Source organism: Chiroxiphia lanceolata, chromosome 1, assembly GCF_009829145.1.
Source record: "Chiroxiphia lanceolata isolate bChiLan1 chromosome 1, bChiLan1.pri, whole genome shotgun sequence".
Taxonomy (NCBI): Eukaryota; Metazoa; Chordata; class Aves; order Passeriformes; family Pipridae; genus Chiroxiphia; species Chiroxiphia lanceolata.
This window is the reverse complement of record NC_045637.1, coordinates 50,520,158-50,532,666: the sequence shown is the minus strand read 5'-3', so window position 1 is coordinate 50,532,666 and position 12,509 is coordinate 50,520,158. Positions and strand designations below refer to the sequence as shown.

Here is a 12,509-nt window from a genome sequence, read left to right as displayed (position 1 = left end):
GGTATTTAATTGCATAGAGGCTGTACTCCCCAGCCAGTTTTGATTATTCTATTAAGAGTATGATGATACACCTGTCTCTAACCTACAGTACTATATTGATAACTAATATTCATAATCTTTCTACCATGACACAGGCATTATAAATACACTAAGCACCATCAACAGCATTCAAAGTTATTTTCTTCCAAACGTGAAATAGTACTATGGGCCAAATCCTGCAGATATGAATGCAAAGAAATAATCTAAAGCCAACCCAGACTTGCAAGAAAAGCTCAGAGGTACAGGGAGTGGATAGCAGAACTCTGAATAAAAAAAGATACAAAAATGATGAATTTGAAAAGCCAGATGGGACATATGAGTGTAAGGGGAGCCAGACACGAGGAAGTGAGTGTGAAGAAGCACATAAAGAAGCAGGAGCCACAGGACACACATCTGCCTGGAAATAAGACTTCCTTAGTTTGAGCGCAAATAAGAAAAGAAAAATATATATTTTTAAAATTCTTTTGGACACTCCACCTAATCCTTTAAAACAATGCCTAGCACACAGAGAGAGTGGAATTTCAACACTCAGAATGTGTTCCTATTTTGAAAGCATAGTGTCTGGAACGGGACACTTAAAGACTGTACATTTCAAATCTTTTGAGTGGTTTATGACACCACTTGCACTTGGTGCAGGTTGACAATTATAAGCTGTGTTTTACCATCACCAGAAAAAAACAGGATTCAGAAAATTAGATTAGCAGCTTCTCAGTAGACCAAAAGAAGCAGCTAAGGAATTTTATTTAGTTAAGCACTTAATTTCTTAAAACTCAAAATTTGGCCATCTACCAGCATACAAGCAATTAATGTTTGATCTCAGCTCTAGATTAATACTTGGTAGGTACTTTATGAAATGCACAACTTAAATACATCTAGCAAGTAATATTTCAGAATTCAATTTTTTTCAATCTATTTTTCACTACTTACCTAGGTCCATGAATACTAAAAACTCCGAGGTTAGCCCTACCAGTGTCATCTGTTTTATGTTGCTGGTTTGAAGGAACAATCTGTCAAATAAAAAAATTTTATTCTTTTAGTGATAGAGAAGCAGCATCAAGCCTTAAAAGAAAACATGTATCTCATTTGCCTGCACACTGTCTGTCGATTTGAGCTGTAGTCTCTTTGTATTTTTGCACTCTAAATTAGGGAAAGACACTGTTATGAATACTAATTTATTATGAGTACTAATACTGTTATGAATATTAATAAAGAAGTTTCAAAAATCTCTGCCATCTTTTGTAAACAATCACTTTATCTGAAACAAGGATATTTTTCTTCATCAATATGTTCAAATATTTTATTAATGTTATTTTTTTAATTGCTACTGATACTATCATGTCATCCACAGCAGACATTAATCCGAGTAAATTTTCAGATCCAAAAGCCTTCTAAAAACTATTTATTCCCTTTTACAGTGTTTCTCTAGTCTGCACAGAGATTTCTGGGTAGCAAAAGTTAAATAATTATACAACTGCAGTAAAAACAACTACGACAACTGTCTCTCAATATCATCTTGCTGCCAAAAATGTGAGACTGTTAGACAACCTAGAAGAAAGCGTTAAGTGATGAAGTACAGTACCTTATTTATCAAACGTCATGATAAGCAAGATCTCTATACTGTAAAAAATGGCATTTAATCAAATGTTAATCATGATAACTTCTTGTCAGTGTTGTTTTGGGTTAACACCACAAATGGTTTATACATCTTCTGTTAATCTAGCACATTAATTACCTCCAATTCTAAGTCCTTTAAGTCTTATGATTAGCAGTAGCTTTGAGTCATGCCTGCCTTACTTAAATGGCAGAGAAGCTATCACTTCACTTTCCTCTTCAGCCACAACTTTTTGAAACTATTGCAGATGGCAAATGCCTATCCTCTCATAGAGACAGGTGGGAATCTTAAAGAATACTAATACACCCCTTGAGTAAGCAGAAGCTATTTCTTCTGCAAACTTGTGTGCATGCTGCTTTAGCCTTACCCAAGAAATAGCTTGTCAATGTATCAAAAGAACCTCAGACAGTATCTTCAGAGTTTGGTGGACAGCAAAGCCACGGATACATTCTGAGTTACTCTGTAATGAAGTCCTCACTAGGGAGGGAAATCAACTCTTTGACTGATGATACAATGCAACAATGTGGCGTAAATGTTTGTCATTATCTGAACAGTGCTTGGCGTTAAATTGCTTTCCCTTTACTATTTCAGCAGAAATTTCAGGAGACTGTCTAGTCTCCACTCAGACAAAAATAATGATTTTGGACCACTTGAAGTGGGCAATCTTCTTTCAAAATTATTTTCCTTCCTGAACCTCATGTCAGTAAGAAAAAGAATGAAACCACTTCGGGGGGGGGGGGGGGAAGTGAAAGTTGATTCATCATGGATCAGCTATGGGAGCATGAGTTTATCCCTAGCAAGTCACTAGAGAAAAGCAATGACAAAAAATGCGTGCTTAATGGTTCAAATGGAAGGCAGTGCTATAAAGACAGACTAAGAAAATTGCCAAACATTTCATAAATTCTTTTGAAGAGTATAATCAACTTAAAATAGGTCTGTATTTGAAACTACCATCACAGACTGAAAAGTTTTAAGTTTTACAGGAACCAGTACTTTGTGCACTTCCACCGAGAGTTCAGAGTTTTTATGTTCAGCTTATACTCATTTAGTTTTGGACCTGTAAGATAGAAGATGGAGTAAAGGAAATGCATGCTGCAACTGCATATTAGACTTTGGAGACTTAGAGACTAGGACGTGAAATACAGAAAGACAGTTTATTCAAGAATTTCAGTTCCCAAAAGCTTCTCAGTTCTTTTGTGAGACTGTGCATACAACCTATTGGAAATGCCAAGTTCTCTGAAGAGGTTCTTCAAGATACTAATGAATACTGATCTGATGTTTATTCAACAAATATACAGTTGGTTGCTCTGTTTATGTATGAAACTTAACCTTTAGAAATTACACTGGTTTTAAGCTCTAGGAGAGCATGCCGTAATAAACATATTACAACAATGATCCGCCTTGGCTTTCAGAACACCTTCTCCTGGACACATCCACCTTAGATAAAGAACATGTGGACTCTCTAAAACATGATGCTGGTCCTCCTTGGAGCAAGGCATAAAATCGGAAAAGACACAGCCTGCCACCACAACAACTCTTTGATGAGGCAGCACAACCACACGGTGTTACTGTCAAGGTTGTAGGTTCTCTCAAGAACAGCATAACGAGAAACGCCAATGAGCTGCAGCTGCCATCATAAAGACAATAATTGGGGCAAACAAAAATATCCCGAAGCATGAGGCAGGCTTCTATGGCAAGAGATGCAAAAGAGCCAGAAGAAAAATATTCAACACATCATGAAATCTCCTTAAAAAAATCCAAGAAAAAAAAGTAGTAATAGCATAGTTAAATTGGGAAAAAGGTGAGGTTGTGGCACAATTCTTGAGAAGTGAGCAAAAGACAGTTCCTAGCTGTTGTGTATTCTGAGAGAACTCAGGGACACAGATACATGGCAAGCAGGAACAAAAAGGGAACAAGACCAGCCCTGCATGAAAAATGTTATGCCCAGAGGTGGATGAATATATCCTGTACTGATAACATATACATTCAACGTAACAACCTCTGCCCTAACAGTTAGGAATGTTTGACTGCTTGACTTTTTTTTTCAATAACAAGAACAAAAATTTTAATTAATGGAGTATTCTGTCAAACTCCTTTCTTTTAACAGACCAATGTGGAGACCAGCTGACACATCTTACTCAGGGAAAGGGCAGCAACCACTTAAATTTGGGTTAGATTTGCATCCTCATTGTTTTAATTTAAATTTATTCTGCCAATGCATTTCACAGGGATAATTAAGTAGGACTTACAGACCATAAGTCATACATTCAAGAACCAAAGTCAAAGAACCACCAGATAAAAATTATTTGGTTGCTAGTTGGGACCATATCATCATCGTTACTGTCATTCAGTCAATTACTTTAGATACCGTGAGGAATGAGGTGTTGTGATGTGCACACAAAATTTGGAAAAAGGTTCTGCAGAACACCTGGAACCTATTCTAACACTTTGACACTGTCCTATAGGATTTTTGTTTTATTTGTGATTGCTATAATGCAAGGAAACTGAACGATCTGTCCTGGGAACTCTTTACATTATTTGTTGACACTACTATTATACTAGATTAATTATGCTTTTGTGTTCTTACAATAATTAACTTTCCCAAAAATGTCCTGAAAATTAAGATAATGTAGACATGACAAAAAAACCTTGTGTTAAACAAAGTTCACATAATAAAGCCTACGCTTACCTTTAAGTTGTTACTCTTCGTAAGGTTGATTTTGACATTAGGTTCAGGAGATGGATTTCCCCATTGATCACATAACTGAACAATAAGGGGCCTGTCCAATTCTCTACCATTAATCACTGCAATAGGCTGGAAGAGAAACAAATACATTATACTATTCTGTCCTAGGTATCTCAGATGTTCATGGAAGGTCAGAAATTCCCAAATCAATGGTATCCATAATTTCAACACTATTTGTCTCCCATAATAGCTAGACCATGATAGAATTGTATCCAGGAGGGTATTTCTAGAGTTTCCTTATTTACATTCTATTGTCATAACAAAATGCACTACTTGGATTGCACAGGTTACTCAAGTCGATGTGACTAAAAGGAAGGACATGTTTCTGAAGAGGACTATCAGTGTCCTTGTTGTAGGAAGAGCTAATGGCTTAAAATATTTTTTTTCTGATATACTTTAACAGCTATCTATAGAGCAAAACCAGTTACGCTACTTGCTGAACCTTTTATTTTCTTCAGTAACTTCCTTCTCCATTTTCCCAACACACCAGCCTGGATTCCTGCCCTCTATTAAGAGATTCAGTTTTCTTTTTCCCTCTTTCACTCTCCTATTCTGGTTTCTGCTGCAACTTCAGCATTATCATTCGATTAGTCAAAGTAAACAAGGAAAAACAGTTTAAAATTTGAAAAACAATTGAAAAACAAGACAAATAAATGTATAGTACCAAAAATCTTCTGCCTTCTCATTCAAGTCCTGTACTCCATTCTCCACTTACTGTAAACATTTGTAAATTTAGGTACATTTGAAACTGCCTTCCTACATCCTAAACATCAAAAAAACCCAGTAACAGATAAAGGAGAGATGATCTCCCAGCTGTCACTATCATTAAGGACTGTGTCTTTGGAAAACAGCAAGGAAAGATGAGTGTCAGGATCCAACCCACAGTAAAAAATTACTGCACCAAAGAAAGGAAAAAATATGCCACCTGTAGAAATGCAAATGGGGCAGAATAAACAGTTTAAGACATACTGAAGGAATACAGTGTTGTAAACATACACATATGACTTAGATTACTTCAAAATAAGTTCACTTTTAAAAACCTAATGTAGTTAGCTATTGCATGAAAAATGCTTCATATCTATAGTCCCATTTAAAACACATCTACATAATTAGATTGCAAAATACTTACTTAATATTGCTTGTGTTATGTTGTCCTGTAGAGAATAAAAAAATGCCTCTAGAGCAGTCATATTCTGACAATTTTACAAGTATAAATACTAAGAAATCACAATCCGTGGTCCCAAAAGCTCTGGAAATAAAAGACCTGACTAGTGATCATGTTGCTTTTTTTCCAAAACAAAACTATTGAACTTACCTTTTCTAATTCTGGCCAATCCACAAACTGCAATTTAGCAGGCAATCCTGCTATTAAATTCACCCTGATAAAGTCAGAAAATTCACGCCAAGCAAAGCACAATTCTTTGCTTCCAAGCAAACAGGGTTTGTACCGAATACCTTTTACTTTCATTGTTTGAGTACTGTCCTATTAAAAAATAAAGAAGATTTTATAAAGAACAAGTGAAGTATAGTTAATTTTTTTCAATATAGTATTTAATATTAATACTGTCTAGACACTATTTGCTGTTTTTACTGTGAAAACAGTGGATTAAAAATTAAAATGCAAGCTCTATGCCTTCTGTTAAATTTAAATGAACTTCCTGAGTAAGAAGTGATCAATGAAATTGAGCATTTCTCAGAAACTTGTTTTCCAGTGTATAAGTTATGCACAACTTGATTATATCTAGTATACTTTAAAAGGTATAGACATTAGACCATTCTACAAAGTTTTTCAAAAGATCTAAAATCAACTGTACCAACACAAATAAACACAGAAGAAAAGACTAAAAACAAGACAGAAGAACACACTGAACAATGGACTAGAAACAAAGCAAGCCTGACTCAAGCACAAAGCAAACTGGTCCCCACACTGGATAGCTGCAGCAGTGATAAGGTTTTTAACAGATGCTGCTGTATTCCTTAGAACTGGATCATACAATTTTAAAGCTTTAAGCCTCTTGTTGCACATCTTACCAACTAGTGTGTAATTTTGGTTCAATTCTGTGTGACAGAATTCAGACAATTACCACACAAATGCCACAAAGAAATAAACTATATGACACTCTTATAAATACCTGCCAAGTTATTTTCAAATTTGATTTATCAAGTCCAGGCCCAGAAACTCCTAGGGAATTTACACATGCAGATGTCACTGTCTGAACCTGATTTCCAAACTGATCTGTAATCATTACATCTGTTAAAAAAGATGATGATGATTATTAAGATGATTACCTCGGCAGCTGCTTTAATGAAACATTATACAACATATGGAATATAAACGTACACAACATAGACAGAGTAGAGAAAATTTACATGACTGAATCGCAGAGTGGCTGAGGGAGGATGGGACCTCTGGATGTCACCTGGTCCAAAGCCTCTGCTCAAGTAAGGCAACCTAGAGCCAGCTGCAGCCAAGCAGTTTCTGAGTATCTCCAAGTACGGGGACTCCACAAACTCTCTGGGTAATCTGTCCCAATGTACAAACTAAGAGCCAGATTTTATCAGAGAGTAACTCCAGAATTGTATAAGGGCCACTAGAGAAGTCTGATCATCTTTCCATGAATAAGAATATAAACCTGCTTTTTATATTAAAATAGTTAGAGATAATTTACTCTTGCTGACATCTGTATACAGAACAGGCTTAATAAACTGCAAAGAAAAAGAAATGTATCTTAAAAGAAATGGAAGAATATGCAAATACTCACCAATTTCACTTTGTAGTTCTTCGCCCATCCGCAGTGTGTTTGAACCTTTTAGTTTACATTTAATGTGTTTGGGATCATCAGGAGCTGGTCTGAAGCAGCATATGAATATTGACTTACTTTTCCCATCAAGGTAAACATAACATAATAGTAGGCATGATAAATATCTTGATGCTTAGTCATGTAATTTATTTTCCTACTGCAGATCTGTGAAATGACTAATTGCTGCAAATGTACCCCAGCATCAGTGTGCTTTGACCTAATTAGCTTATTTTAACCTATTAACATCACACAAAATACACTAATTTAGAATCAGATTCATCTTAATAAACTTCATAAAGATATAAGGAGAGCTAACTGTCTAGACTCACTAAGAGTGATAAACACACAATTTTAAGTTCAATTTACAGCCTATCTTTTTTGACGGAGAAACCAGATGCAGAACTAACTTCATAGTGATATTTCTCTTCAGTAACAAGTGACCTAACTCTAAAACTAGTGATTTTAAGAGCTATTATTTACTGAAAATTTTCAAAGATAATCTTCTTCGGTGTATGTATACTTACACAAGTGATTACTGGATACAAACAGATCACGAGTCTTTCACATAGATAATGTTCTTACACGTAAACAATTTGCACAAACTCTTCCTCCCTCCCCCAAACTTACATTCTCCTGTTAATTTGCCAGCTCATTTCATTATTTGAGCTTCGCAGAAAGACTTCTGTTTTATCTCAAAGTACAGATCTACAATGCTATGCCAACAACATAATTAATAAAAAGTATTTCAAATGAACAAACCTGACTGTGAATGCGCTCTCCAAAGACACGTGTTCATCAAGATAAGTAATCAGACAGTAACGTACATCTTTTACTGAGCTTGGTACTTTTACATCAGGTAATAATCCCTGCATCAACAGTTCTCTGTCAATTTTAGGTGTCCAGTTAACCTAAAATTAAAATGTCATAAATTAATCAAAAGCCAAATTATTAATAATTAACTACATAATACATCTTTTAACCATTCTAACATAAAGGCAATAGAAACCTTCAGTGGAAAGCCTGTACATTTCCCAACAGAAACCAACACTATCTTCCCAAATACAGTCAATTCCTCAGAAAAAAAATGCACACAAATCCAAACATACATTAAGTTGCCCTCACTAACCTTGAGTTAGAAAAGATCCAATTCTGAAAAACCTCACCTAAAAAAGCGAATCTCTATGTTTGTATTAGACTCCAAATATGTAAACAGACAGGGAGATAAGACAGGCAAACAAACCTCCATAAGGAACATGCTTTTTCAAAAGTTCCTAAATGTTGGGAAAGCCTCAGATCTGAAGAATCGTAACTATGTCCTAATTATTTTACGTGTTTAGGAGAAGCAGTGGAAATACTAACCTGCTTTTCATAGTACTACCCTGAAGCATTATTTAACATTTAATTAAATAAAACAAGAATATTTAAAAAAAAAAGTAGAGAGTTAAGTTCCCATGTTTAATAACACAGTCTTGAGGAATATTATTTCACAGTCTGATGTCTATGGATTTTAAGGGAATAAACTTAGTATCTCTCCCACATACCATGCTGCTGTTTAGTTCAAAGTACTTGCCTTGATTTTTTCTGCAGCAGCTGCAGTTATGGGTATCTCCCTTTCTGCCTCATCATACATCTGAAATATAAGCTTGTTCATGATACGGCCAGCAACGCAACTAATTTCATCCTGATGTTTAATTTGAAGAGCTTTTTGTCCGTTCATACTTAAGACTTGTAGTCTTGCAACATGACTGCTAGGAAGAAGTTTAATAATCTTTTCCACTGGTGGCACATCTTTACAATTCTACACATGGGAGGGAAAGAAAAGACATATAATTAAGATATTAAATGTAGATACGCATAGACATAAGTCCATAATAGCTTATGCCACTCTGGTTTACCAGATGTGATCAGGTGTCCAGACATGAAATCAGCTTGACTTGTCAAAAGTAAATCAAAAGGATGTGCCAGTATACTTACAACTTTTTACAGATATTAGAATTGATGCTAGCTATTTAGAATATTTTTCTATTCTAGAAATACTATGTTACACAATTTACAAAATACTTCTTAAGAATAATATAAGTATCCTTTCATATAGGTCATATTGCAATATTAGTATTTGTTTACACATTTTTCCAGGGTAAAACACACACAGGTGTTATTTTCTGCAGCAGTGTGAGTCTCCTGACTACCAGAGAACTGGTATGTTCAGTAGCATTTTTTTAAAAAAAATCATATTTCAAGAGCTTTAAAACTGAAATGCTACAAAAAACTATTGATTGCCATACCTTTTCTGACACTAAATGTTTATGCAATGACAATGCAACTTGTCAAAATAATCCAGGTAGCAATAAGGGGCAGAAAATACGCATATTTCTGAAAACACCTCAGGGATTTAAGAAATAAAGAGTAAGAGGTGAAGAAAAAAAAAAGTTAAAAAAGTTAAAAAATTCTTTGTCTTTTTATGATTTCCTAGAGATTAAAAAGTGCAGCCACCTGATTATCAGGCTTATGGTAACTAAACCAGTAACTTTTAGGGGTTGATTCATAAAAGATGTAACACAGTACAATAAACTGTTTTCAATTTTTTGTTCATGCAAACTTTCCAAGCAATACTTACAAGTATTTCAATTCTTGCTTTCAGTATCTGGTCTTTCTTGATATTCTGTACATGAATAACTGGACCAGTTAAAATGTTTGTTCCTCCATTACTGCAGTCCACAGAATACATAGGAAGGTCTGAAGCACCTAAAAACTATTAAAAATGTAAGAATAAATTTCAAGTTTCTTTGACAGAAGAAAAATGATTACTCTAGAAATTATTATTTGTACAAGTCCCCATATATATATATATATATATATATGACTATATACAGAAAAATTTGATATATTTCAGTTTTCCAGAAGCCTGCAAGACCAACACCTGTAGTTTTCTGGAGGTGATAAGAGATCTGTGGGAGAAAGGAGGAAGTTATAGAAATAAAATATACTATCCATCCAACTGCTTTGTACTAACACATAAGCATTAGTCTCTTCTGTCATTATGCAATAAATTCAATTAAACTCTGAAGTAAACATAATTTTCATTAATTTACTAAACATCACGCATTAAATGAATTTAAACATTGAGTTCAACATAACATACTATTGCAAACCCAGTCTGCAGGAAGACAATGTATGCATATAAAGTTTAAGTGGAATGCAGACTATTTTGCAGTGAGAAAAACACTTTTCTTTGTTCTTGCTGAATTTCACTAGAATTGGAAAAGTTACTTTCCTGAGTAAAAAAAAAAAGGCAAGTTGCCAAAAGAGCAAGTTTTTTTACTTCTTAAAGTCAGAGCAAGACATGCATTCTCTTCTGAGCTTAGATTCGTGCCTATGATAATAGTCTTATCCAATATTCTTTTTGGCACTAGACTTGCTTTTTCAACTTAAGAAAAATATCAAAAGTAAGCTGTAGGAAGTTATTTTTCTGAATAAATTTTAACATTGGGTATATCCTCACATAATTTTCTCCTCCATTTCTATGGTCTAGTTCCACTGATTCTAAAACTTATTGAATGATTTATAACAGATGAGGTAAGAGAGTCACAGTTTGGCTACTGAACTGTAGAAACTTCAAAAGCATTATTAAAGATATTAAACTCTATCTAGATTCCAAAATAGACTCTTCTCTCAGCTCTTTAAAAAGAAGGTTTCAAAATTCTTATGGCACATAATGAAATGCAGTTTACCTTACAATGAACAATCAACTCTGGCTGTGCTGTTATATTTCCTGATTCATCCAGTACTTCAACCTGAAAGGGAAAAGCTGTACCATTTTCAATCTTCAGAATTTCTGAATCTGGTTTTACTTTCAATTGATGAGGAGGACCTGTAAAAATGCAGAATTGCAGAATAGTACTTATATTTTAGCTAACTAGTGAAACACTGAGTTTCAGTTTTTGCTATCTCAAGGAGTTTTTAAAGCCAAGCTACCAAGGTATGTGTGGTAACAAACCATCATAACCAACTCAGGTGTATTGGTTTATATTTAAAAGTTCTAGACCCTTTTTGTCCTTCAATACATAACACCTGCCAATCTTCTGAATTCAGTATGGAATGGTTAGACAAGATGAAATACAGCATATACAAGGTGTAAACACAGGATATGGGTCTGTTTACATACTAATGGATTCACATTGATCAAAAAGAACCTTGGAGCTTTCTTCTGACATGTTAAAACGCAAAATATTCATGTTGAAATATCTGATTAATTGCCAAAGCTATCACAGCTAAAATCTGCATGCAAAGAAATGCAAAAGAAAATTTTGTTGTCATTACTTGGACAGTAAAGTGAAGCTATTCAATTAAGTCTATCTCCTTGAACATATAATTATTTTTTATCAGTTTTAACAAAGAGAAGGAAGTAATAGATTACTATTAAAAGGCAAGTCCCAAAGGAACAAAGAAGGCAAATTTTCAGAAACATTCTTTATGCATGATGCATTAAAAACTTTCATTTCAAACTCAGCAGTTGAAGAACAAGAGACTGAAATAGCTTTTATTCACTGCTTCCTCAAAAAACAGCTTTAAAAGCCAAGGATAAGTCCAGTGAGAAGAAAGAAGAAGCATCATCTCTACACTGCCAAAAGCAAAAGATTCTCACGAAGGACAAAGCTGCCTTCAGTCCAAGGTAAATAACAGCAATACACAAATACACAACACAGCCTGTCTCAAGTTCAGTCATTCCACTCTGTTTTCTATATGAAGCCTTACCTCCTCAAAAGACAAAGAATAATGGAATAAACTGCTCATTGTTGGCCTAACAAAGCTTGAAGTACACAATTTCTATGCAAAATGATACACAGAAGCCTCAAGTTGGGTAATCTGGAAGGCCAAAAATCAGCCTTCAGACTACACCTTGCACTCCAAATTCAGAAAAACCCAATTAAGAAGGGATAACAGGTCTCATATAAGGGAATCCTCAGCATCAAGACATCCACAAAACAAAGTTCTGGTAAGGGCAGTGTCCTTACAGACTTCCAGGTTCCTCTCTTGCATTATGATTAATTCAACATGTAACATTAAAATTTCAGACACAATCCAATTGCCAAAGCATCCCCTTTGCTGGGATAGGAAACTGAATGAGCACTTACTCATTCACAACATTTTTTCTACAGGGAGAACAGGTCAATGCAGACTAGTAGAGGTTAAAGATCTTAATGCTAAAGAAAAATTAGAAGAAATTAATTCATTCAATGTTGCTAGGTTAGAAAAAGATTTAAAATGATTAAAAAAAGAAATGAAAAATCAGTCTCGAGCAAGCAGAAAA

The 12,509-nt window shown here is 34.6% G+C and overlaps 1 protein-coding gene across 1 annotated transcript in view; it reads right to left on the bottom strand.

Annotated features, from left to right (window-relative positions):
• Nucleotides 1-12,509, bottom strand: part of SMCHD1 (structural maintenance of chromosomes flexible hinge domain containing 1) — a 72,917-nt gene that overhangs the window by 23,643 nt on the left and 36,765 nt on the right. Inside the window, exons 23-31 of the mRNA XM_032696277.1 lie at nt 10,930-11,069; nt 9,816-9,950; nt 8,769-8,996; nt 7,958-8,106; nt 7,160-7,248; nt 6,530-6,648; nt 5,713-5,880; nt 4,341-4,466; nt 967-1,046 (exon numbers count right to left, since the gene is read on the bottom strand). Coding sequence (XP_032552168.1) covers nt 967-1,046; nt 4,341-4,466; nt 5,713-5,880; nt 6,530-6,648; nt 7,160-7,248; nt 7,958-8,106; nt 8,769-8,996; nt 9,816-9,950; nt 10,930-11,069 — 1,234 coding nt within the window. The remainder of the gene's footprint in view (nt 1-966; nt 1,047-4,340; nt 4,467-5,712; nt 5,881-6,529; nt 6,649-7,159; nt 7,249-7,957; nt 8,107-8,768; nt 8,997-9,815; nt 9,951-10,929; nt 11,070-12,509) is intronic.